The sequence below is a fragment of the Seriola lalandi genome, unplaced genomic scaffold (genome assembly GCF_002814215.2).
Source record: "Seriola lalandi dorsalis isolate HSWRI2012SDOR001 ecotype SW California unplaced genomic scaffold, Sedor1 jcf7180002054874, whole genome shotgun sequence".
Classification (NCBI taxonomy): domain Eukaryota; kingdom Metazoa; phylum Chordata; class Actinopteri; order Carangiformes; family Carangidae; genus Seriola; species Seriola lalandi.
The window spans coordinates 295,767-323,318 of NW_019525427.1; the positions used below are offsets into that span (position 1 = coordinate 295,767).

At 40.8% G+C, this 27,552-nt stretch overlaps 3 protein-coding genes and 1 long non-coding RNA gene across 4 annotated transcripts in view; 1 reads left to right on the forward strand and 3 right to left on the reverse strand.

Annotated features, from left to right (window-relative positions):
* wdfy1 (WD repeat and FYVE domain containing 1) overlaps nucleotides 1-3,431 on the reverse strand; it is a 15,530-nt gene extending 12,099 nt beyond the window's left edge. The window contains exons 1-4 of the mRNA XM_023428388.2: nucleotides 3,100-3,431; nucleotides 716-783; nucleotides 488-561; nucleotides 227-281 (exon numbers count right to left, since the gene is read on the reverse strand). Coding sequence (XP_023284156.1) covers nucleotides 227-281; nucleotides 488-561; nucleotides 716-783; nucleotides 3,100-3,236 — 334 coding nt within the window. The 5' untranslated portion in view covers nucleotides 3,237-3,431. The remainder of the gene's footprint in view (nucleotides 1-226; nucleotides 282-487; nucleotides 562-715; nucleotides 784-3,099) is intronic.
* Nucleotides 3,432-4,860: 1,429 nt separating this feature from the next.
* Nucleotides 4,861-11,756, reverse strand: serpine2 (serpin peptidase inhibitor, clade E (nexin, plasminogen activator inhibitor type 1), member 2). The gene is made up of 9 exons (XM_023428411.2): nucleotides 11,530-11,756; nucleotides 10,342-10,611; nucleotides 10,001-10,225; nucleotides 9,469-9,666; nucleotides 7,184-7,382; nucleotides 6,985-7,082; nucleotides 5,913-5,999; nucleotides 5,660-5,743; nucleotides 4,861-5,411 (listed from the first exon to the last, which is right to left on the reverse strand). Exons 2-9 carry the CDS (start codon nucleotides 10,592-10,594, stop codon nucleotides 5,374-5,376), a joined length of 1,182 nt encoding a protein of 393 aa, XP_023284179.1. The 5' UTR covers nucleotides 10,595-10,611; nucleotides 11,530-11,756; the 3' UTR covers nucleotides 4,861-5,373.
* A 1,732-nt stretch (nucleotides 11,757-13,488) lies between these two features.
* On the reverse strand, nucleotides 13,489-27,273 carry prss59 (serine protease 59, putative). The gene is made up of 9 exons (XM_023428412.2): nucleotides 27,029-27,273; nucleotides 26,612-26,793; nucleotides 25,517-25,749; nucleotides 24,419-24,554; nucleotides 20,768-20,882; nucleotides 16,342-16,543; nucleotides 15,170-15,260; nucleotides 14,852-15,054; nucleotides 13,489-13,790 (listed from the first exon to the last, which is right to left on the reverse strand). Exons 1-9 carry the CDS (start codon nucleotides 27,233-27,235, stop codon nucleotides 13,681-13,683), a joined length of 1,479 nt encoding a protein of 492 aa, XP_023284180.1. The 5' UTR covers nucleotides 27,236-27,273; the 3' UTR covers nucleotides 13,489-13,680.
* On the forward strand, nucleotides 23,090-23,722 carry LOC147817863 (uncharacterized). The gene is made up of 2 exons (XR_015438599.1): nucleotides 23,090-23,221; nucleotides 23,464-23,722. It is a non-coding gene; the product is annotated as an uncharacterized LOC147817863 (long non-coding RNA).
* Nucleotides 27,274-27,552: the final 279 nt, after the last annotated feature.

Genomic DNA, 27,552 nt, shown 5'->3' on the forward strand with positions numbered 1-27,552 from the left:
GCAACACAGGCAAATACAGAAAACATCTTCATCCATGAGTGTTTGCAGCACGTGTTGTCAAATTGATGAAGATATTTTGCTTGTGTTTTGTCTATTTGAGCATTCAGGGCTTCTAAAGTTTTATGGACAGTCATATAGCCCCCTTCTCCACTGACTCTAAATTTAGTGTGCTGCTGCGTCATTCATGCTTTATGTAGCTGTCCCCTTTAGAGTCCCTCGTTCTCACCTGGATATGTTTTGACGTGGTTCATCTTGTTGAAATCTTCAGAGATGAGAAACTCCTGGAAGGCAAGCAAACACACACAAAGTTTTAACTCTAATAACCATCCTGCCCCCACAGGCATGTGGAGGAGTCTAAATATTGAGATTGTGGCTTCTTTTAGACCAGATATGCAGGCTTTTCTTTTCTTTTCTTTTCTTTAAACTAGACTGTTTGAAGAACTGCAGCGAGAGTATGAGGCCATTTGTTTGAGTTAGCTCCACTCACCACAACAGCTCCGTTGTCCTGGCCTATGAAGATGCGTCTGCTGTCATGGTGGTACGACATGCAGGAGCATGGAGCTAGGGGAGAAAGAAGCAGACATTCTCCATGAGCCGGGGACATCACTGTACACATGGCGTGCTGCAGAGAGGTTCGTATTGTAGAGCTGTACTGTATCATGTGCAAACATTCACAATCCCCCCCCCCCCACAGAAACAGTGCAGTCTTACTTACAGGAGACTGTGTGGTAGATGCTTGGCCAGTACTGACCGCTGTCTCTCTTCAGCCATACCCGGATCGTCCTGAAGGAAAATGTCGAATCATCACATTCAAAGCACTCTCCTGTCTCTGATGTTACATGCAACATCCACATCAATGATTCTGTTTTTATATACAGACCTTTAAATGCATTTTATAATCTTTAACTTACTGTACATAGGGGCCTACTTTAAACTGAGACAAATACATACTTGATGAGACTTGGCACTTATCAATGGAAATATCCATTGAAGAACGCCCTCGTCTAGGACTAAGACTTAATCCTCGTCTGGGAAAGCAGCCCTAATTCTCTCTACAGACAAAGCTCGGTTCTGTTCACGAAACAGCATAGAAAAGGGCGAGTATTACAAATTTATTAGTTTCAATAATTTCAGTCGGGGGAAATTATTCTTGGCAGGTCACATTTTCAGTATTAGCTAAATGACGCCCCCGCCATGCACACACGCTCTGCAAACATTACTGTTGACACCACATTACAAAGGTGATGACTCACAACTGAACCACTTCTGAAACTGTGCATTTCACCTTTATCTACTTCTAATCCTGCATTTCATACAACAGTATTAGTTTCCGGATCAAGTGATTTGATTGGACGAGGCATTCCATGAACACTGGGACTTTTAACTACATGGTATCACTCCGCGTCACAGGTGCTCTATTAACCGTTGATTAGCGTTACATTAACGGTCGTTATCTATGTTAGCTTGTAACAAACTTTGCAAAGGTGAATACATTTCCAGAAACAACATTTGAATGAAATGATGATGAAGGGGAAGAAGCCTGGATACTTCAGCGTATTCCTGAGGTAACGTGTTGATAAAGTAGTTAGCTAGTCTGCACTGTGAAGGTCAGGAACATGTTTATTTGCTGGTTAGCAGCAGTCTGGTAACAGTCTAGTTGCGGGACTATTTGTTTTGGCGTCGCCAAAACCATAAATACAAAAACAAATCATAAACTGTTGTTACTTATTTAACTAATATGGAGTCCGTGAGATGTTGTATAAAAGAAATATCACACTCGATTTACCTAAGACCGAATCACAGCCATGCTGATATTCAGTACATAACTCCCTCTTGTGTGATATTGCTTAAGTATATACCATAAAGACCTTTTGATAGTTTTTTTGTGTCGTGCTTTAATACTGTTTAACATATTATGGTACATTTTTAGCAAAACCCCTAAAAACAACAAGAGAAACAGAACAACTCTGCAAACCTCATATGTACTGTTTTGTTGTGTTTTTAAAAACCACGTGGTTTTCGGTTCAAGTGCATCTAAAATAAGTTCTCATCGACCTTTTAAAAGGAAGCAGGTTTGTGGTTTTACTTCTATTACAGTAAAATATCCACAAAGTCAAACTGTAAACAACACCAAAAGCGAGGAACCGGAATGTTAGACTCTGCATTATCATCCCACAACTTCCCTTTTGAATATCAAGTGGTTTAGATGTGTGATGGAAACTGTATCGTGTTTCTTCACAGCACCTAAGTTCCCTTATCTTATTGAACGGGGATGTTGCGTCTTCGCACTTGAAGCCAAAGATTACAGCCACAATAACAGACAGTGAGCGCTGCTTTCAGGTTTTGTTGAAAACGTGGTGTTGATTTCAATCATTCACGAACAACCACAATAAAAGGGGTTTTAATACACCAAAGTTGTCGGGATGTGATGTTCAGGGAGACCCCAGCTTATAAGAACAAGCATTAAATCATGCGTAACTGACTATGCCACGCAAGTATAATGCAACTTGTAAATAAGATGTATTAACAACTTATAAATGTGCCCTTTGTTACTGCTGTGTTCATCGAATTTTAATACAAAGTCCATCTGAAAAAGTTTCATTAAAAACACCTCCGATAAATAAAATCTTTGTAGATTACGACGAGCACTTGAAGGCACCAGGTCGTTAGTTTTGAGAAAGTAATGTTTACTATGAGCTGTAGCTTGGTAGCTAGCCAGCTGCTAAGCGTTATGTTAGTCTAACACGTTTGAATACAGTTACGTGAAGCAGAGCACGAGCCTTAAAACGAGACGTTACAGATTGAAAACCAAATGTTGTTTTCCCGTTCACTGTTGTGGTTATTTGTTCGCGGATATTTAATGGAGAGGTCTCATCCTAGATGAATTTCTCTCCCCACACCCTCCTGCGCTAACCTCGGTTCCATATGGAAAATCACGACCAAAATATCTCATCATGAGAGCGAAAAATGTAGTTTCTTGTCTTTCGATTAGTCACTCTTGAACTAGTGCACCGAGAATTATGAGTGTAATGACCAGCAAATACACGCAGCCCGCTAGCTACTGGTGTAGGCTACCGTTAGCCAGCCAGTCAAACTCACCTGTCCTCGCTGACCGTGATCACTCCATCTTCTTTTGGTATTAAAACGGCCGCGTTGACAGTGTCTGAGTGTCCCTCGATCTTGTTCAAAAGAACCGGCCTAGCGGTCTGAGGCCTCGAATGAATCTCCGCAGCCATGGTTTTTGACTAGCCAGCAGTGTTTTCCTTCAGCTGGTTTTCCTCCTCAGTCGCCAGTAAAAGGAGGATCAGCTGACACCCGGAGCTGCTGTCAGGATTACCGTAATGGCCGCAAGAATGCGCCCAACACATTCAAATGAGCCGATTGAAGCTCAACAGATGCCATATTAATCACAAAGCAAGTAGGTCAGAGCTCCCAGGGGCCCTGAGTTTTTAAGGATCTCAAAAGTCACAGCATCAGCAAAGAGACTAACATGATAAAAGATGCATACAACCAGAGTGCCTGAGATGACACAACCAACTAAAGCAATCAGTGTCTGATTCAGCCGGTTCAGCCTGTTAAGCAGCCATCATATACTCAGCTGATTGTTCAAGTGATCTGTATGTAACAGAGTATTCTGCAGTAACTATAGCAAAAATGTGAGCGTATGAGTTTCTTAATTTGTGATTTGTAAAACAGGATTTGTGCACCTGCAATGAAGAATTTGAGAGGGTGTAACTGTTGTGTTGTTTGTGGGAGAGAGAAAAAATCTACAAGTATGCAACTCCGAGAGCATATTTTCCTCTGTGACCTCAGATTTACTGATACACACATGTGACTATTTCATACAACTACTAATTCCACTGGCACAGGTGCTCAGTTGTTTTGCACCAAAAATACCTTCATAGAGAATAATTAGATTCAAAATATGATGCAAGCTCTGGATGATTTTTTTTTTTTCCTGGGTAACAGTCATGTTTTCTCCAAATGATGTGCAAATGGATTGATACAGTAAATAGTCCATGTAGCTGCTGTGAATGGGGAAAGAAATCCCCACGGCAGCATGCCCCCTGAACATAGACTTAAGTTGGGGCTAAGCCCCGGATCTGTCCCTGTCTGAAAATGTGAAACCAGAGGGATGAAAAGTGTGTCTTTACTGTGCCAGACCTGTAACACACTAGTGTTAAATTTAGTTTGTATACTGTGCCTGTTATCCAGTGCAAAATGAAATGGAAATGCACATTTTTGAAAAGAAAAATAAACTTCCAGAACAAAAAAAAAATCCAATTCTAGATTTAGAATTTTTAATTTACAGTACTAGCATTTGATTTTCCAGATCTTGACTGGAAAGGTCAGCTTCTAGAATGTCAAATTACAATTCTAGAATCAGAATTTCCAATTCTACAACTGTGATTCAACATTTTAAAACTGAAATTGCAGTGTTAGATTTGGAAATTCTATTGCTAGGATTTAAAATTAAAGCTCTGAAACTGGAATTAATGGTACAGCTTAAAAAAAATAAGATGGGGTTTTTTGCCAATTTCAGAAATGTAACTCCAATTCATAGCATTGTAAAATTTGAATATGGAAAACTGAATATGACGATTTTTAGATTTGAAAGATCCAATTCTAGAACTGTAACCTGACATTACAATTTAAATTCTTGATTTTGAACGTCCAACTGTTCCAATACTGTACTCACCATACCTATGCCTCCACAATCAGGAAGTGATTGTGATTGAGTTTGTATTATAAATGTGACAGACGTGTGAAAACACAAACACGGTACTACAGAAAGCCACATGTAAACAAACATTCTCTTCTCAGAAATACCATTACAGAATATAAGCAAGGCAAAAATCATTGGTGTTATAAATATGTGTATTTATTTTATCAAATATGAAGCAAGTATGATAACAGAAATCTTCCTCAATGAGGGAAACAATCATTTTAAAGTAGCTGAATGCAAGTCGTTCAAGCTGGGATGTACATTGGCCCAAGGAGAACATTTAAACTGAAAGTGATGATAAAACAAAAAAATTTAATTATCTTATTCCAGACTTGCGAAAATACACAATTGACATTCAAAGTATTTTAAAATGTAAAAAGTATAAAAAAAAATTAAAACAGGTGGAAAATTTAGTCTGCAAAACATTTTATAAAGCCTGTTATGCATTACAGAAAATGGGTAACATAAAAAGCAATATTTATAACAAAAAACATCATATGTCCACATTGTACATAAGTCTACAGCAAAGTGTGCATTTGTATGTGGGTGTGTATTCATGTGTATGTGTGTGTACATGCGTGGCAGTGTATAAGCATTTCTTCTGCTGGCCTATGATGTTACCAGGGGCTGGCCAGTGATGACTGGGCTCAAGGCTGGTTGATCTGGCCCATGAAGAGAATGGTACCTGGGGACAGAGACATGAAGAACTCCTCATGGTCAAGTACTGCTTCTACAGGTAAAATCCTATTTTTTCAATATTTCAAGACTATGAACGAGTAAAACAAGATTTTATGCAAGTTGAATTTGCATTTTGAGCCATCTTGCTTAAATGATCTCCTATATTTGCAGAAATGTTAGATCTTCTATATAAATGTATTTATATATACACCTTTAAAAAGGTGACTAAACCCAGATGGAAATATGAGACTGTACCTGTTGACTTATGTCTGATGAGGAAGAGGAAAGGTCTGTCCACTGTAACCCAAGGTGGAGAGGACCGAGCCTGCAAAATGGCAGCTAAACAGAACAGCAAACAGATTGTAAAACATGACAGAAACTATAACAAGTTACTTTTATGAATGTACTAATACTATAAGTACAACTGTTGTATAGAACATTCCCACAAACTTAGCACACAGGTTTGTGCTTGGCTCAACATTTAAGTCCAAGACAAACAAATACTGACCAGTGGCAGCTGCTGCTTTTGTTCCGTCTTCATTCACCACAATTTTGGCTTTCTGGAGCGCCTTGGATACGAACAAAGGCTCAGCACCTGAGAAAACACTTTCTGTTAATTCTAGCTTTAGACAATCCAGTCTTGTTACAGTCTGTAAATCGTTTCTGATATTTTCCTTACTGATGCAAAAATACATCTGCCAGTGATTCTCTTACTCGCAAATTACTCCAGTGATTAAATGAATCCATGTCGTACCCAATTTAAGTTTGAAGAAAAGTTCTTCAGTAAAAATACTGATTCTCCAGTTGAGATAAAAGGGTTGCTATGACGCACTGCATGCCAATTTATTATGTACACCAAGATAAAAACTAATGCAGTATAATACAACAGGCCTGCAATAAATGCTCCCTTCAGTTCAGTTTTTATTGAATCTATTTGACAAGGTTAATCTTCACCTCTCGGTATAACACAGTGCAGTTCAACAGCACTATAAATTACAACCTCCAAAATGACCAACTCTCTAAATCAACTCTCTCTCAAACACATTCAATCAAGATTGAAGTTTATAATCCTCATTACGTTGGATTTATTGCAGGCCTGTTCTATTATACTGCATTAATTTTATCTAGGTGGATCTAATAAATTAGCATGTGGTTGCATGTGTCACAGCAATCCTTTTGAATCTGTGGTCCAGTATTTTGATTTTATTGATCAGGTGTCTGACAAATAGGGTCAAATATTATTATCAATATCATAAAACAGCAGTGACGTGGAAATCAGATGATGATTAAATGATTGAATAAAAATATTTATCTATGAATGACCTAACAAACACATTTTAAATGGTTGAGCAAAAGTATAAACTGCTTTATACAATACACCACAAGATGGCACTAGAGCACTTCATTCAGAGCTCCTTTCATTGCTCAGGGAGGAGAACAGCAGTGATTCAGTTTCTCACACTTGTTACCGGCTCTTAGCAGTAAACAGCCAACAATCCTTTCAACAGTTGTAAATACTTGGAGGTGCTGGAGGCATTGCGTCACTTTTAGGTTTGGGTCTGACTAGTGTTTTCACTCACAGAGGTGTCTGAAATCAGCTTTGTCCGAACTGAACATGTCCGTTATTCCCAGTGCTGAGAGGGCGGCTTCCAAATCTACCTCTGCGTCAGCACTAAACCTACAGACACAAACATAAGCATGAACACGCAATGTTAATGTTCGTCTCATTCAGTCTAGTAAGTCTTAAAATCAACCGTTGTGTGTGTGTTTGTGTCTTACTTGGGCATGACCAGGTGGACTTTCCTCATGTGCATCAGTTTGGTCCAGCTCTGCACTGTGGCTGTGCTGATGTGTGGGATCACACGGGACAGAGGCGTGTCCTCGTCAGAGGGCATAACGATCAGCATGCTGATGGCATTGCCATGATAGGGCAGCTCAATGATCCTATATTTCAGTCCCTGAGGTGTGGTGGCCATGCCTGGCAGGAGAGGAGAGGTTACTGGTTTAATGATTTCACAGGTCTGGATGAAACTTGGTTCATGTATCATCACTGATATAGAAATTAATTTTATTCCATACCTGTTTTCTCTGTTTCACTATCTTGTGAAGCAAGAGAAATGATATATTTTTACCCTTTTATACGTCTTTAAATGTTGGTATTTTAAGTAAGAATGTTTTAAGTCTCCATTTTGCCTGGATTTTCGTTTGCAGCCTGTGGATTTTCTCTCTGTGGATGACAGTACTTTCTCTGTCTCGCTGACCCTGGTGGTTAGTGGTTATCGCTCCTCAATATTTTTATTCAGTCTAAACAAACTAGAAGCGGAAAATGCATCATTTCCTGGTTGGCAATCAAATTCTTTCTCAGTGAGGACCGACCACACAGCAGATATTCATTAGATCATATGCAGCACTCTCTCTGGAACAGTACTGTGTTTTATCAGTTGGTAATGGGGAGCAGCAAAACAAACAGTGATATTCAAATATCACAGTTTATGACTTTATAAAGGGATACTATTTTTAGATCAAGTTTTCCACGATGCATTAGAGAACTTTTCTCTTCATGCAAATACGTTATGTGTATGTAAATCCCTTTATAGCCACAAAACTTAAGTGTATCAATCCAAACCTACGTTATTTACAAACTTTAGCTTTTGCTCTCTTTATGACCTAAGCGCAGGAATGAAGGGACAGCAACACTGCAGGACACTGGAGAAACATCTGTGCACAGCTCACAGCTGAACGCAGCCTTAGTTTAACTCTCACACTGTATGAGAATCTACCCACAGCACTCACCATGCTAACACAACTTTGACAGCTCATCTAAATATAGACAACTGACTGGTATACCATTTCATTTCACACAGGGCTAAATAATGTCCCACGAATGGGGCATGTCTGAGCCTGCAGTTTCTTTACAACTCGACACAAGTTGATCTTATGAATCATAAACTGGCAATGCCTAGGATTCCATCTAAAATATAAATAACTAAATTAAACAGTTTAATCGTGAAATCTACAGTATATCAGTTTGTTGACATTTGTATTTTGTGAAAGCTCAGTGTTAAAGGTGCCTTGTGGGGTTTTTGAACAATAGAGAATTACACATATTTAGAGACTTGGCTTTGCTAATGTTTTAAAGAGGACTGAAGTGCACTCAACACATTTCTTAGACCTCAAGGATGCACGCAATGCGTTTTGATAGGAAACACTGAATATAAACATAACTTTTATTTGTTCCCACGAAAAACTCCACCTTTAATTTTACAGTACCCCTCAGCATTTCAAAAATGTGTAAAATTCAGCTCATATCATCCACCATGCCTGAAGCACACAGACGGGCAGTCTGTGTCCTCTCTCGTGCCCTCCTGAGCACAGCTGCCAGCAGCAGCACACACCTCCCATCTCCTGGAAGATGTTCGATTGTTCTCCTGCCTCCTGCCATCCACTCCCTATGACCACTTCTGTTTTTAGCAACTTAAGAGCTGACATTTTCCTTCAAAATAGTTTCAAGTGTAGCAGGGGAAAAAAAACAACAAAGAGCAGTTCTTGACACACATTCAAACTGGATCCTGTTGCCACTGAAAGTACAGTGTATGCTGATGTTTTTTTTTAGATGTTGGCACTGGTATCATTTTAATTTCAGGTTCAGTTTAGGGTTTGATGATGGCATTTACTCTAAACACTAGAATATGGAAAACACATTATCTAACAAAACTATAATACTGTATGACTAAACATACTCCAGCGCATCTACAAAATAAGATTTATAGAATGAAATTGTTGAAGTGTAAAAGCCAGTCAAGAAAAGTCAAATACAATTAAAGGATAACCTCAACTGGCCAATTAATTTTAATGTTACATCTCATTTGGTGTTGAAATGTAATAAAAAAAACACCTCGTATTCTGCATCAATATGCATCCGAAATGTTGGCTGCATGTAAAGAAGTCGATGACATCAAAGCAAAAATCATTAATACTGAATAACAGCTCTATTTCGAAATATTGCGATGTGTAGTCTCACACAGAGGGTCATCAATGGAAACCTCTCGCACATCACAACTCACCCATGTTGAAGACGGACAGCTGGGACATCATCGGGACTGAATGTACATTTCCATCACCCCCGGTGAAGGGCCTCATCTTGGTGTTCGACGGCTGGAAGCGGGACTTCCATAAGCCTTTGAAGTAGATGGAGTTGACAACGACCAGGCGTGTCATATCCGGGTCCAGCATGCCTGGGTTGATCAAGGTGGGGATGTGACCTGGATAAAAAGGTGCAACATGGGGCGAAATACATTCAATCAGCAAGGCTCGATGAGAAGAGTCATCTCTTTCATGTTTTCGTCAGTACAGATGAAGTAATAATGCAGCATCATATGAGAACACACAGAAAACTGACTCTTACTGTAGTTTGTGAAATAGAAACAAGTTCAGTCTTAGTTTGAATATGTGTTTGCCTTTGTTGCAGGTAAGTATACAGGGGTCCAATCACCCTACATAGCTTGGAACTGTCACAGACTTGGGGCGATCATGAAGACGACTTTATCCAAACCTTTCTTAATTACTCTCTACTCTCTCTGTATTTACGGCTCCTACCTTTAGTCTTATTGTTGACCCAATCGTTGATTTCATTGGCTGCCCCCTGAGAGTTGCTGAAGTCCAGGCTCCTGGTCTCACTTTGGAAGTTGTCTTTGTTGGTGGTGACAAAGGACGCCTCCATGGGGAAGCCCTCCTGGCTGAAAATGGCATTGCCAATCAGCACAGGGTCCTGGTTGGACTTTGTCAGGGCCTTGTGAAGCTTCTTCAACATCTTGTAAGGACCTGTGCAGACCAAATGAACATCTTATTATTTTTAAAATCACTGTTTAACAAACAGCTTACATACAAAAGGTTCGTCAGCAAAACTCTTAACGTCTACGGTCAGAAACAGTCCTTACCATTTTTCTTGTAACGGAGACCACTAATGATCTGCTTCCTGGTCTCTCCATGGGCTCCAGGTAGCAGCATGCCCAGGATGGAAGCCACTCCATGGGGTGAAAACACCACATTTTCCAGGGGCTTGGAACGGACTACTTGCTGAAACACCTGTATGCCAAGATCTGAGCCCCGTTCACCGTACGATGGAGCCTGGGGCAGCACACCCTCAAGGATCACCAGTGCACACAGGCAAAACAAGGAGAGGTGCTTCATTGTGATTTATACAGCACCTAGTCAGAGACAGAATACAGACTATCGTAGGCATTTTGAATAAACCAAGACAGTCTTAATTGTTGATTTGTTCTCCTGGAGACACAAGATTTATTTACATGCATTGTTTCCAGTGCCATCAATCAGGAGACCTGGCATCACGACAACTCCAGATTTATGAAAACATCAGTCTACAACCAGTGGCATTCTTTAAAATCACTTCCAAGAGAGCTGAATGTCCTTTTCACATGACTCATCATGGTTTACCACAATTATCACATGCACCTTCTCTTGTCCTCAGGCAAGAAAACCTTTTATCCAGTGCTGCAGGGTGTGACTAACTCTTACTCACACATAAATATTATAGTCTAACCACAACCTGCCCACTGAAACTGCTCTCTTCTTCCGTTTTAATTTCAGACTAGATATTTTGGACCATTTTAGGAAAATGATTCAGCCTGCAGCCCCACTCCACTGAAGCAGCTATAAGATTTTAAGTGGTTCTCAGAACCTACAAAAACACTCTAAAGTTTACCTTTTTGTTGTAGATAAATTATAGGAAATATAAAAACTGTCACTGTGTTAAAATATGTCAGACGTAAATATGCTTTGGGAGCATTTTTTCTTCAGTTTGTCTGATAAATGTGCAGGGATGGAGCACTGATAAAAAGCCAGCATGCTTATCATTACATTACACCAGAACTCAGTCCACACTGACTGCAGGGAGACCGTGAAAGCAGCTCAATACTGACACATAGATAACAGAATTTAAAGTTTTCTCAGTTATTCATAGCTTATTTAAGGTGTCAAAAAAAACCCACCTGACAGAAATACGTGTTAAAGTTGTATTTAAAAGCTAGAGCATCTTCTAAATGCTGTTAAACTTAGATATAACGTACAACGCTGTCAACAATTAACGTCAAAACCCACACTCCTACCGATTCAGGACGTGACGTTAGGTCGACTTATCTCGCAGGTGAAGTTGTAACGTTATCAGTCCACTTCTCGCTGCCGTCCCGCTCAGAAACGACGTTTGGTCCGTAAAATAAATGAAAAATCAACCAACTCTATATTCTAGTTAAAGTGAGAGCTTCAACTGACTCCACCGCTGTTTCTCAGAAGACTTTAATAGATTCAACTCCGCCTTCAGACCACACAGGGCAAGAAGAAGAAGGGGGGGTTTGTCTGTTAGCGTCAAATACACACGTACAGAATAACATTTTCCGGTAGACTTTCAAAATAAAACGCAATCGTCTGAATCGTACTGAAATTTCCAAACCTCTATAATTCAACGCTCACAATTTCACATAATATTATAATATAATTGTGTCGCTGTACTTAACCGAGTCATCACCTTTATTTTTATAAGCAAATAAAAAAATAGTTCAGCTTCATGTCTAAGTCCACGCAGCTACTTCCGGTCACAGTCTAGCTAACTCCGGCTAACATGACGCGACCAAAAACTTGTATGTTGTGCACAACAGGAAGACGCGTTTACGGGGAGAGTTTAGAAACAACATGTAAGAGTCATATTAGTCATGCTGCGTCATATTTAGTGCAAAATGGTTGAGCTTGCCCGTAACTGAGGCACACTCTCAGAAGACCACCTGATGCTTTTCTGTCAGGTGAGGTGACACAGCTGGGTGGCGACACACGAACACAAACACACACACCTGAAAAGAGGCTGAGGCTCAATTACATCCCTGCTGCTTGCCAAAGAGAGGATTATGAGTAGGTGCTTGAGGGGTTTGAATTACAGGGGATTAAATGAGAGTATGTGGGCAAATTATGACTAAATCCATCATGAACATTTTCCTCAACAAAGACTGGATTGTGGGCTGTCATAATAATAATAATAATATATATTTTTCATGTGTATTATATGGGTTGAACCTGTGCTTTAATAGGTTGGTGGATTCAGGGCAGATTTTGGTCCACAGTCTTTGTGGATGCTGGTTTGTGTCAGGGTGGGGGTCGTGCATAGTCCAGCTGGGATGCAGAGAGATGGGACTGTTGTGAAAATAAACACTGTTCAGCGAGAAGTGGGGAGGGGTCATTGTGTGTGTGTGTTTTGGTTTTGAGGAGGTAGTTAATGAACACACAGCTGTGTACTCTAATCATACCACGCAAAGCCACTTATTGCAGATGCTGCTTTTAAAACTAAATACATGTATCTCAAGAGAAAACATTAGAACATTGCAGTATGTTGTCCAAATTACACAATTGCCAGATGTTCTTGGTGTGGCAAAGATGCCATCTCTGGGTGCTGCTGGAGATATCATCATGCTCACGCTGAGCAGCCACAACAACACTGCAGTTTTATCATCAAACAAGACCAAACCTGTAACTTGTGCTGAACAAAACCAGATGAGTGCATGTTTGTGCACCACATGTCCCATGCAAAACACATGAACTGAAACCGGTTTTGGACAAACTCTGTTATAAAGTTTTTGTTTCATTGATTTTCAGTGTGCTGTGAAAGATGCAATTTCTCAATATGAAATATGTTTTGTCAAGAGTTGGACGCACAATGTGCCCTCTATGCAAAAGCATGACACAAAAGGCAGTGACGTTGCATTTTGTATTCATAAGCGAATGTCATGCTGGGGAAATTTCAGTTTCACATATTTGCACTCGTTTTTTTTTTTTGGGGGGGGGGGGGGTTGGACACAAGACAATGTTCTTGTTGGTCTTTTGATGAGATATTCAATCCACTGAAAGTTTAACTAAGGCTAAGACTATTCTAAACTATTCCTGAAACAGCAAACATGCTTATCTGGTTTAAAAACCACTTCCTAGTTTCATGTTCATGTATACCGTGCCCTGCAAACCCGTGAATTAAGTGCATAATGTCGACCTTTACAATGTTAACTCAGAATGAAACCGGAAATACACGGTTATAAAAAAAAACAACATCTTTATTAATTCGCTCAGAATTGCCTGAACTTTGTACCCACTCGTGCTTTTGTAAAGTGCCTTCTCAATCAGTCATAAATGTGGCAGCATAATAAGCAGTCTCACTCCAATGTCAACGATCTGGATAAAAGAATAATTAGTTTGTTTTGCAAAGCCACTGATTCAGCTGCCCGTCACTGCTTCAGCCACTGCTGCAGGAGTAAGTAGATGTGGTCGCGGGCCAGAGCCAGCTGGGCGAGATCCTCGCTCCTGGCAGGGTACATGTTGGCACAGTGTGCTGTTCCTGGATCGGACAGAAATTTATGTATAAAGGATGTGGCAGGGAAAAGTGGTAAAACAGAGTTACAAGAACAATTATCCACCTAATAAAATTAGAGCTGAACAAGCGAGTCATTGTTTGACTTTGAAAGAGTCGCTTGGTTCTCATAATGTAAAGAAACCACAAAAAAAAAATTAACCTGCAACAGATTTTAGACCTGGATATACAGAAATTCAAAGAGCTGTTATAAAGCTTGATGATGAATTGATCAATGAAGACATGTACCTATCATAAGACACCTGCTACACAAAAAGAAGGCCATATATAACTCCGGTGATATGTATTTTTTTACTTGGGCTTTGTATTTTATTATGTTTTAAATCATAACTTACAGACACCACATCTGCATCATAAAACAGGAGGCTGCAAAATATTAATTTAACTTGGCTGGTGAAACATGGTTTTTACGATGTTTCAACACTTACTCAGGTCCCGCCAGACTGTATTAATAATAATAATGATATATTTTACAGAAACAATGGTTAAAATCTTAAATGTTACTTTTGACAGTTTAACAATTGAAGATCACAAAGTCTCAGGCTGTTTCTGAAATCTCCATTTACTATACAGTGCACTATTCTCACTGAACCCCATTTATACTCATTTTTCAACTCATTTTTATAGACTTGCTTTTATGTGATGTCGTTCTTTTCTCTTTTTATCGTCTCCATATCGCCCTTTTATTGCTTTTACTGTTTGCATGCATGTGCACGTATGTTTTTATACAGCATCTGCTCCCTCTAATTGTCCTTATTTATAATGAAGCCTATCGTTTGTCCTCCCTCTGTAACTCCACCTTATTTCTGTCCTGCTTTTGACTATCATTGCTTTTGATTTGTTTGTCAAACCACTTTGTAAACTCTGAGTATTATTATTATTATTATTATATTTTATTTGTGCATGCTATCAGAAATTTCTCTACTCCAGTGCAGCAGTGGCAAAACGTTGTGTCCATAATATATATATATATATAGTCACAGAGCTTTTCCAGAGTGGGATCACCTCTCATGCATATTTTTTCTCACCTGTGATGAAAACAGCAGGGAGGCTAGGTGCGATGTCCTGCGTGATTCCCAGGGCGTGCCAGGGGTCAATGGACCCGTTGGGGAAAACTATTCTGCTGGAGCGGATGTCGTAGCCGCCGTAGTACTCGTTGGTCTGAGCCACGGCCTCGGCCAGCTGCTCGGCGCTGACATTGTAGAAGTCTGCACACTGTTTCACGTGATACCTGGATGAGAAAAACAAAAATGAGCAGTAGTGGGAGAAGGTGGAGGCAGGTGCAGGGGTTAAAGCACAATTATGAGTTTATTATTGGGTAGAGAGGCAGTGTTTAGTGGACTCACACAAGAGGGAAGCCAATGAATGGTTGATTGGGCGAATCGGTGCTCTGGTAGAATCCAAATTCAGTGCAGGTCTGGTAGACCCACTGTCTCCCTGACAACACACACACACACACACACACACACACACACACACTTTACCCATGGCCAGAATGTTCATTTGCTTCATAGAAATCACGTCACTTACACCACAGGGCAGGTAACGCCACTTTAAAATGTCTTTCTTCCCAAAACAGTATTCACTCTCACTTTTCAGCCCCAATTACGAGAGGAAAGAGTTTCACTGAAACCCACAAAACAAGGGGCGTAGCTGGGGGAGTTTATGTAGACGCATCCAAATGGCTTTGGAAAAAGACCACTTCCTGTTCCAGTGATCCCACTCCAGTCCTCCCACTCATGAGACCAAAGCTGGGAAAAGGAACCACAGCCCAGGGCAAGGGTACAACAGGGAATATAGAGAACCTGTTTCTGGTTAAACATGCAAAGATGTGTCTCAATACCGAGTTCCAAAATAAGACAACAGTAAAGAAAATAGCATACCCAGTCTTAGAATAGTCACTGTACAATTTCAAAATAAACACACCTTGGATTGTTAACACTGCCAGAAAACATGGTCTTAATTTAACTTTTTAACCGCAGAAAGAAGAAAACACTATTTTAGGATGCTCAAATCATCCCAGGAGTTTTGTTTAGGTCTAAAGTGATGTAATCACATGTTTGGTCTACGTTGTTTTCCAGAAATAGTGTAGTCTGCTTTTATTTGAATATGTAATATCCTACTTTTCCAGGAAAAGCATTTCAGCAGCAGCCAGAAAAGGATCTGCTGCGCTATGACAAAAACCACATCCCCTTACTCAACACACAGCATGTCCTGTAGCTGCCTTATATTCTGGTCTCCTGAAGCTACAGATGGTGTTTATCACTGGTGTTTTGGCCTCTGCTGCAGCTGATCGCTCCTGTGTTACTGGTGGAAAATTGTTTTCATGAGACATCACATTGTCTGCGCCAGTTCTCCTCTGTCATGAGAACAAAAACATGCTAACCTGAAAACAAATCGGACCTCCCCCAAAAACCCCAGCCAGAAAAATAGCTGTTTCCCACCAGTCGTGGAGTTATTAATGGTTTAAATAAAATCACTGAACATAACAAAAATAAAATGACACGCTGGGACCCACCTCCCCCTGCAGCCGGCCCCTCCCAGGACGTGTTACTCATGTCTCTCAGGTAGGTGCTGTAGCTGGCATCCAGGCATTTCACAGAGAAGGTGTCCATCATGAGGCGGGCCACAGCGGCATAGCGGGCGTATGGCTCCCCCAGCGAGGTGTCACCCATCACGCCACACAGCACCTTGATGGTGATGTTGGTGCCTATCACGCCCTGCATCGACAGAACAACACCAAACCAAAAAGACAAAAACTTTTAACTTTATATATCAGATTAAAGCAGATATGTCCCAAGGTTTTTCTATGATTGCTGTTTCCCAGTTAGATGAAACATGGTAACGTGTGAATATTTTATAAATAAGGAATGAAGTGTAGCAACGTACCGCCAAGTAATATGATAAAAAATAAAACTCTTTTGTGACTGCTGAGATCAACCCATGCAGCCTGAAGTCTTGTCATGAAGCAATTATGATGCCCGCAATGTACAATGGAGTCACCCAATAACATCATCCACCATTTTCTCCACGTTTCCTGAAAGTATGACTATTGCTGTTGGAAATTTAAACCTTTAATTATACGTCTTTTTGGCCGGGTTTTGCCAAAGCTGATGTCATTTTCGTCAGTTTTTATTCACACACTGGAGCCTCTACAGGAGGCATTTTACAGTTCGATGTAAATGTTACACCCTCAATGTCCAGCCTTTGGGACAGGTGTGTTTTTCTCACCTGATTGTAAACTACATTTGCAATAGAAAAGTCAATCAGCCAAACACAAGTACAGATTTTCTCAGGGTTGTTAAGACGCCCAATGCAGCGTCGTAGACAAACAGTTAAAAGTTTGGTTCACCTGAATCAAGGGAGGTTTGAGGCCATTATGTTAAAATGTGAAACCAAAACACCTGCACGGACAGACGCCGCAGGAGATAAATGAGAAAGAGTTTTTCGGCAGCTGGAGAAACAAACTCCTCTCAGGATTTGTTATGAACAACAACTCCAAAACAGTTATTCAAAGGGACCTTGTAGAGGGATCGCTATGTAAACTGTTAATTGTAATTCTTTATTAATGTCACATGAACATTTGTCTCTCTGCATGTGGGCCACGATGTTCTCTTTGAGGATGACTGTGCCCATTACTGGTTATAGCTTCCAGATTGTGTAGATGGAGCGATGATGACACTGAGCTGAATTGATTCCAGGCAAGTTGGGAAGACATCTATCCTCTGAATCAGTTGTGCGAATGGCCAGGGATCTAACGAGATTTGTTGTCGTTAATGTTTCCCACGTTCTAAACCTTCAATGTCATTATGAGACACTAGGTTCATGATGCTTTTGTGGTTTTCTCCTCATGCTAAATATATTTGCAAATTATTTTCATTATGCACCTTCCACATAAATGGAGAAAGGTAATTATCATTGGCCTGGTTTATCAAAACTGGCCACAGTGATTTCTTTATTTATTCATTTTATTTATTGAAGAACAAGGAGAGTTTACAGCCCTGAAAGCAGCTCTGCAGTGGTGGAAAGTAACATTTCCTCAAGTACGACTACAATAACTAGACATTTGAATGGATCGCAGGTTGAGTACATTACAAGCTCTGTGTTCAACTGGTGAAGTTCATGAGGTCTATATAAATCAGGTTTGATAGTTAGAGGTGAAGGCTCAAGGGAATTGTTTACTTTTTTACTTTGCTTTTTAAGTTATAAACTATGCCAGCACAGTCCAGCACTGTTCCAGGTATAAAACAATACACTCGCTGAGCACTTTATTAGGAACACCAGCCTCAGTTCTTCATGTCATGGATTCAACAAAATGTTGGAAACTTTCCTTTGAGATTCTGCTCCACGTTGACATCACTTTATCGCATCATTTCCGCAGACTCATGCTGCCAATCTCCTGTTCTACCACATGCCAAAAAAGTTCTACTGGATTCAGATCTGGAGACGGGGGGAGGCCGTCGAAGTTCATGAAACCAGCTTGAGACGACTATTGCTTCGTGACATGGAGCTGTGGCGTTCAAACCATGACTGATGATTCATTGGTACTAAGGGCCCAAAGTGTGCCAAGAAAACATCCCCACATCATTACACCAGGCTGGACTGCTGACACAAGGCAGGTCGGCTCCACGGATTCATGCTGTAGATGCCAAATTGTAACCCGACCATCTGTTTACTTCTGCAGAAACTCAGATCCATCAGACCAGGCTACATCTCCAACTGCCCAGTGTTGGTGAGTCTGTGTCCACTGCAGCTTCAGGTGTCTGTTCTTGGCCTGACGTGGTCTTCTGCTCTCGTAGTCCATCCATCCACCTCCAGGTTGGACGTGCTGTTCACTCGGAAGCTTTTCCGCTCACCACAGTTGTAAAGAGTGGTTATCTGAGTGACCGTGGCCCTACCAACCAACTGACCTCTCGCATTAGCGAAGTGCGTCTGTCTCCAAAGCTGCTGCTCACTGGATATTTTTTGGGGTTTTGGCTCTAAACTCTAGAGACCAGGAGATCAGCAGTTTCAGAAACAATCAAACGTTTTCCCAGTTCAGATGTTTGATGTGAACATTTGCTGCCACATGATTGGCTGATCGGATAACTCCTTGAATAAGCGGGTGACAGGTGTTCCTGATAAAGCGCTCAGTGTGAACATTTGGCAGCGGTTACAGATCTCACGTGTGTGTCTCCTATCTTATCTGCATCTTGTGTATAAAAAGAGAGCTGTCAGTGCTTGTTCCTCCCGCTGTAGCGCTACATCACGTCCTGCTGTATTTTATAAAGCGCCCCATTGATAACCCCTCGACTGTGAAGCCGCTGCTCTGCCTCCTCTGATTGAGTTACACCTCTCTCCTGGTTCTCACCCACATTCCTTGAATGGTACCTAAAACCTGGCGGTTTGCTCTACACCCGGGCCGCTCTGTCAGCGAGGCAGCTGTTGGCTGCGTTTGTCCGCTCGTGCTGTGGACTCTGTGGCCCACCGCTCTCCTCAGCTCTTTTATAAGCGTCTCTTTTGCTCGGGGGCGACAGGAAACCAGAGAGACCAAAGAGTCTTTTGTTACTTTTTCACATCAGCTTATTGGTAACCGGACTCACGTATTCCTCAAGGCACCAGGGGGACAGAGAGGGGATAGGACGGGAAAAAAAAGAGACGGGGAAAAGAGGGGTAACTGGTAAAAAAAAAAAAAAAAAAAAAAAAGGACAGCAAGAAAGTGGACAGATGTACAGTAACAGATAATAAGAAAAGAAATATTGTGTGTATTACATTTCACCACAGTGGAGACTTCTTCTGAAAAAGCAATATAGTTTATTGTCTATATAATTGTATTACGGGATTTTATTTTACGATGGGAACTTTTTGTGTCTCCTGAGAGAGAAAAGTGTCTTAGATTAAAGAATCTGCGGCACAGAAAACAGACATGTCACAAAAATACACTTAACCTACAATGTTGTCAATATTTCAACCACACACCTTCCACGTGTGATCAGAGAAGTTGGAAAAATCCATCTGGTTATGTAATTTTTCCTCCCCAGTCTTATTCAGGATCTCTTTTTCCTCCTGTTCCCGAGGTAACGACAGATACACTCGACTGTTCATTTAACACCAGTATCAGCCAGTCGAGACTGAATGGCGTCTATGGGGAAAAACTTTATGCTAAATCTATTATCATGCAACGTTTTCACATTTCAGACTCAATTATATATTAAAATCAATATTTTTGTCAGGAGCCTAAGTTTTACTCGTTCATATTGTGTTTCAGAGACCGTTCTATTATAATACAAGAGGAATCTGAGACATTAAATATTGTTTAAGTCAAAGTCAAAACGTACTTCCCTTCGTCCAGTGTTATCTCACTCAGCTCGGCCTTCTTTGCAGAGTCACAAGCCACCTATAACGTATGTATATTAGAAATGGGGGCTCTACTTCTCATATTGAGATACAGACAGCATCTGTGGGCCTCTCGCTGCTGAACAATGCAGGGTTTATTATGTTTCAGGATACTGCTTGGGCCGTCTACAACCCTCCTACACCTCATAGCTGCCTTCCACTCAACCAAGACTGGATACTAGGTCAACCTCCGACCTACAAAGCCTCTCCACAGACTCCCTTTATTGTGTCTCAAGTCAATGTCTTCATTATGAAATTATCTTAGGCTCAGTCAGCACAATGGAAAATGTGGCATGCACTGAAAAATTCTGAAATTGTCCTTTAAGCAACTAATAATCAACACAGTGGATTTTCGCTTGCATGACTTGTAATTAAGAGCTTTTTTCGGCTTCTCATAAATCTCTAAATGCACCGAGGAAACAATGATTTGCCATTTTGCCATTAAAAAAAAGAACATTAACAACATTTAAAAAGACTTTTAGCAAAGATTTCAGCTACTTCATCCAAAACGATTCCTAACTGCCTCCAATAATCCATGTTTTATGATGTTTTGTGTGCGTCTCTCTCACCTCAAACCCCCTGTTGTCTTGATTGTACTGGACAACATCCATGAAGTTGCCAGCCAGCATTTCCAGGAGGTAGGCAGAGTCCGTCTCTGTCTGGATTTGCAGTTTGGAACACAAGCTGGAGAGCAGGAGAAGTTGTAAAGTGTAAATTAATCCCAGAAAAAAGGCCTGTTCACACTATTTTTAAGTCTTTGGTTTTACATTTGTTGATCAAGGTCTATTTATTGAATATTTCCACATACAGAGCGTTATATCCAATCTAATACCAAGTATCTACCCAGCCATCCGACCTGCACCACTGAATTAAAGTCATTCATTTTGAACGACTACTAAACAGCAGCAACATAGATATTATGGACCTACATTCTCTGCTTCCATTTGTTCTAAAAATGTCAAGAATAGCTGCCAAATGACGTAGAAATTCAGAGCAGACCCGTGAAGAGAGCATCTTATCTTCCTGTAGTTTGAGATACACAGGCGGGAGAGGAGGTCTTCCATCTCACTTTTGATTGTTTAGATTCACACTCTGTGCAAATAAAGCAAAAAAGAGGAGATGGCTCTGATGGCTCTTTTAGTACTTTAGAGAGAATATTACGAATCGACTTTCACAACTGGTTTAGTCTCTGGATGTCCAGAACATAATGTAAGAGGCAGGGAACTACTTGCATCTGACCTTTGGTCAGTGAAGTCGGAGTACTAGCTTGAATTTTGCCACATTACCCTGTTGACTAATGATGGTGAGTCGGTCCTACTTTTAATTGTTTACTTGTTTGTCAAAACTTTATTCTGATAAATTTTGGTAACATGAGGATGATGTGTAATTTGTGTATGTGAGTGTGTGTGTGTGTGAGTGTGTGCAGATATTATTTCCTTCATGATGAAATCCTGACGTAAGCGCTGTATTCTCTGAGGCTTTGTGGTTTGGACGCCAAACCACCTTTTGTGACCTTTGTGTGTTTATGCCTGCATGAGGACATGTCTGCATCTCCTGCCGGCATCATCTGCAAAAAGCTAAAATAAAAGATGTCCAGTGTGGTCGGTGGCCGGTGCAGACACAAAGACAAGGCTTCAGTGTGTCTCCGCGACAGTATTAGTTTGTGTGAGTCTAACCACACCATTGTAAAAGCAATTTAAGCATGCTTAATCATCATGCTGACTGACCTTACAGTCACTATAACAACCTTAAATACACAAATATAAAATAGCACCGGAGACAGCAAACAATGAGACACCGAGAAAGAAAATAATGTGACAAGGGAATGAGAAAATGTCCAAAAATAAATGCAAGGCGGAGTCACTTTTGTTGAAGCAGAGGCTCGCCGCCTTCTTAAAGGGTTAGTTCACCCAAATTAGAAACAAGAGGTAAAACAGATACACAAGACAGCTGATTATTAATGCATGTAATTCTATTGAAAACTATTAAAGCTGCACAAATTGATTTTTTTAAGCCAGTAGGGGAAAAAACCTTTCAACAAGCTGCAACACAAATGCCCTGAAATGTTTCTGCATTACAAGATTGTTGTAGCTAGCATGTTAGCAGTCCGGCTCTCATAAGGCTTTATTTACAGTCATGATTCTGGTCACTTGAAGAATGTAAATCCAAGATTCGCTCTGCTTTTGGCTCAGATTTGGTTTCCACCAAGTCTTGAGGGAAACATCTGGCTCTTTAGCTGCTAAATGTTCATTGACTGTGTGTTCACCAGCTAATTGCCAACTTATACAGTGGGTTTATCAGTTTTTCTGAAAATAGTTGTAAGCTGAAACCGGAACCAAGATAAATGGGAGCGAAATTCACGGGGCAGAAAATTAAATGAGCTAAAAGATGCTAAAAGACTCTGTGGAGAGACACTTAGATTTCTTAATGGGTTCCTCATGAGTAATTTCCTTCATATTACACATTCTCATTTGATTCATTGTTAATATAAAAATACTGACTGATGCAATAGCAACATCCCTTTCTATAAACAAAGGACAGTTGATGAAAGATCTCATTATCTCAGGAAGTGAACCCAAAGCTAAAATCTGTCTATTGCGACACTGCTAAAAGTATTTGAGAAAATAAGTTTTTATTTGTGTGGACTGACCTTTTAAAAAGTATTAAACCGTAGTTATATTCTTGTAAATGGTCTTTAGACCCTGACACTAAAACTGCGTGATAAAACCTTTGAGATGAGCATTAATATTGATCCTTACAATACACAAATGTCATCCAGCTGCATCACATCTGTTCTGTCACAAGTGGATGTTACTAACTGGCTCATGAATCTGATCTTTTCCCATTGTATTACATACATAGTGTCTAAAGCAGACTCTCTCTGCAGCGTGTCTGACATACCAGTCCAAGAGCTCAGTCCAAGAACGCTTGAGGGACGCTCATGAAGCTGTAACCGGACCTGACTCCAGACCAGGAACCAAGACAACCCCTCGCTGCTCTCTGAACCTCTCACAAAGCTCCAGGTATCAATATTAGTCCACCTCTTCTTAGACTAAAACTATATCTGCTCATATATAATCATGTTGTTTCCCGTGCAGCACTGCTAACCATCTAGAAATGAGCACATTTAAAAAAAGGAACAGCTGAGAGTTACATGAGAAGATCAATACCGCTCTCATGTCTGAACGCTGGCTCTGTACAAAAACCTGACTGTAAAGTGTAAAAACCTCAGTTTTTGTTTTTGCATCTTGTTGTAACTGTGCAGTTACCAGGCAACCGTCGGAGACTCCAGGAAGCCGCTGCAGCTGGCCAAGAAAATAGTCTGGCGTTTGTATGGATACGAATACTTAAACAACTGAGCTACAGTGAGCTGTAGAGGTGCTGGGAGGTGGGTTTAGCAGCCAGGCTTTCCCTGTGTTTCCACTCTTCCTGCTAAGGTAAGCTACACATATAAGTTGTATTGATCTTAAATGTCAAACTATTGTTAATCCTCCTTAAATAAAGGTTACACCTTATGCACATAATCTTGTGATTGTCCCAAAACACCTGTGAAAGCTCAACTTTTTATCAGTCCTGCAACACAGTTCACTTCCTTATGTCCATATCTGTGGTAACAAACTTATCAGCTGCTCAGACACATGACCTATATAGTAATTTTCTGCCATTTTCATCCTGGTATTATGACGCAGGCCTGATTCATGGAACAGAGCTGATAATAACTAAATCTGTGCTTCTCCTGCGTTGACAAGTCAAAAGGCTTTCTGAGGAAAAAGGTCCATAAGTGCTCTCAAGATACCACCCAGGTGTTTTTTAAGTATTCTGTCTGATTGGAGCCGCGCTGGGACTGACGCAGAGGTCACCGAATTTCGTCAGCTAATGACAGTAATCGAGGTGTAATTTGTCGTGCGCTAAGAGCAGCAACAACGCTAACAGGAGAGCGAGGGAAATGCCAAACCAGCAACGTACATACATGTCCACACAGTCCAGAGAGGAAGTGTGATCAGGCAAAGTGAAAACACCTGTGCAGTGTAACAGTTTTAGGGGTAAATTATCCCAGGCACTGCTGGGTCTAGTAAAAAGTATTAGGTTGCTTTATATAAGCACTTATGTAATTCAAACTCGAACAACAACTTAATCAACTATTGAATGAAGTCAGGTTAGATTCTGCAGTAAATAACAGGATGGAGAAGGACAGGTTACAGAGAGTGAATGTACGGTACTTGAAGTCTTTAGTGATGTTGTCATAAGTCTTGGGATCCCTCAGGCGTTCCAGCAGGGTATCTGAAGCCTTTTTCACCAGTAGGGGGCACTCCGCGTTCTCCGACGCCAGCGAACGCCACACAACCTCCAAGTACTCTGGCAAAACATCAAGACAAGAGGGAGGGGTGGACACTTAAACCTGGGCTGCTATAAAAAGACCACAATAATACACAAAAAAGCCTGGGTTAAAAACATATAAGACTAGTCTGGGGCGCCTACGAAAGCACCGGTTCATCCTCAAAACAGCGTCTGAATCAAGTTCTATTCGAGAGCCTGAGAAAGTGTTTATTCAAAAAGGGTGAAAGTGAGGTTAAAAGTGAAATGATGAGTGGATTTCACAGTTTATGAAACTCCAGGTTCCACATTACAAAATCGTGGAATATTTTATCTGGGATGAAAGCCAGTCTCTTACTGGCAATAATGCTGAGTAACTGCACTGCTGCTTTGGGAAATAATAACTTTAGGACTAAAGGAGGAAAAGATTCCCCACGTCAGTCCACCATATACGCAATTCTCTCTCTCTCTCTCTGTGTGTGTGTGTGTGTGTGTGTGTGTTTTGTCTTGGATATTCTCCTAAAGTCTGCGAGAATGTGGAAGTGAGCGATAGTGTCTTCACGATAGCAGGAGTGTGTGGGCGGAACAGCACAGCACAGCGTTCAAAGCTGCTCTGACCTTGATTCCAGCCCGGAGCCTTCCGGAGGAAAACAATGGGCTCGGCCAAACACAACACAGACACAGATAGAGAATAAACCCGTCTTCATCTTTGATCTGTCTGGGACTCTTACTTCCAAGACACTGAAGAAAACTGGAATTTAAGACTTGATGTGTTCGACAAAGATGTTGATTCTAGAGGGAACACTGTGGGCAATCCACGCAATGTCAAACTGAGGGCGGAAGTGTGATTTGATGCATTATTTAATAGTGAAATATACTATTTAACAATATTTTATTTGGTGTTTTTAATTTACGTCCTGATGGCAAATCTTACTTAAAAGAGTTTAAAGGTATAAAACCCTGATTATCTAAAAGCTATGATGTTTTGCAATGTCTCCTTATACCTGGGAAGTTGACAGCAGCGTGAACAGGTGCGCTCGTGGCCACAGAGGCGTGGACCAGGTGAGGATATTTCAGCCTGAACCAGGCAGCGAGAGAACCTGGGTACGACCCGCCAAACGCCACCCACTTCCTGTTGGTCAGCCCCCTGGCCTCGGCCATCACGGTGCGGAAGTGAGCGAGGTCGGCTAAAGCCTGACGGCTGCTGAGGAAACGCAGGTTGTCTGTGCTGAGGTCACTGGATGTAGAGAAGAGGGAAGCTTAGTTTAAAAAGTAGTCTGAGAGACAGTCAGTGTTTGTACAGTGTTACATGGGACTGTCTGTCTCTGAATGCAGGGCTGCCATCTAGTGGTACAACAGCTTCACCAGGATCAGCTCAGCATTGCTCAGCCAGAGTTACTCTTGTGAAAACATGATGAGGTTGATGGTAATGGCTGGCTGCCCTTTGTCATTCTGGAAAGAGATACTTGGGAAACTCTTTGTTCATTCTATGAGCAAGACGTTGAACCCTGCACCAATTTTCTGTCTGAAAAGCGTCCTTTCTGACAGTGTTGGAGGAGCAGAATTCACAATCAAGATTCATTAAGATCCACTTTCTTTCATTACAACAGATTGACTGTATTTTCTGTTTGTAATGACTCAACAAAGGTTTCTTGTGAAATGCTTAGACTCAGGTTTGCTGGATTATACATCATATCTAGAGATAGGGCCCGAAACAGGAAACTTGATATTTAAAGGCATGATTCAGCTTTCACATATAATTTGTTTCCTGTGGTTGTTGCACTTCTGTATTCGGCTTTTTATTTATGTCTAGCTCAAACTAACTCCACATGAGCCAAAATTGAAGGGATCATGTAAACTCATAATCATTGTGTCAATTTAAAATTTTAACACCAAAACGACAGGTTAAACATTTTGGTAAATCTAATTAAACATCTGATTGTAGTTCTTGCAACTTAAACTTTTGAACCGTGATAAACTAAGATTGATGAATTTGTCTGTAAAACCATAATTACCGAAGGAGTGAAAGCACTAGAGATTGAACAAGCTAGGAAAACACCCTTAAACAACATCACGGACACCTGCAAGGTGAAACATACACTGTCGGGTGACTCTTTCCATAGAAGCGATGTTCCAGCATCAAGCAAAGGGCTCCCAGTTTCTCAGCGTAGGTGAGCCAGGTTCCGTTCTGCATCCATGCTGGATTGGCTGGACCCTCTCCACCTATCATCAGAAACACTGGACCGCCTGGCCTGTAGAAGGCTTCGTTTACAAAGTACCTCTGGAGCAAAAAATGCAGAGAGTTATTCAGAAATACTGTATTATGATTATTGTGAGACAGTTTTGCATCTGTATGTCAGTAGTCTTGATATGATGAGCCAAGAAGGTACAGTTCTTGACCTATGGCCAGGTAGGTATGTGCACACAGACACTTAAATGGCCTTGATGGGATCTCCCATTTTTCTACATATATTTCAACACATTAAAGGATACACATAACACATACACAGACTTACTTGCTTCCACTCTCTGCTGTCTGTACCATTAAAGTGATCCAGTTTCTGGGTGAACCACTGCTCCTCAAACACATCTCTCTGCTTGGTATCCTGCACTTGACTGAACCTCCTGAAGCCCTTGTATTGTCCATCTCCAAAAGCAAAGAGACCCAACAGGAAAAGTAAGGTTACTTTACACAGAGGTAACCCATACGTTTGAAAAGCCATGTTGATTTCAACAGGGAGACTGTTAAGGGCATGTGACTTAGTTTCCTTTGGTCATATGACTAGTTCTCATGGTACTTTTAATTGCTCGCAAAGCGTGGGGAATATGAGTTTCCTATTTCAAATACCGTTAGTTGTATTTCAAACTTCAGTAAATTATCATATATAACTTTGATTAAGCAAAAGTAGTGTATATTTTTTATTATAAGTGTGTGTTTACTCAGAATGCTTACAAATCTATTTAAAAACATTTTTGTGAATGTCCCGATATTTTGCAGCACCTGAACTACACACAAACAACCGTTATAATTCACCGCCAG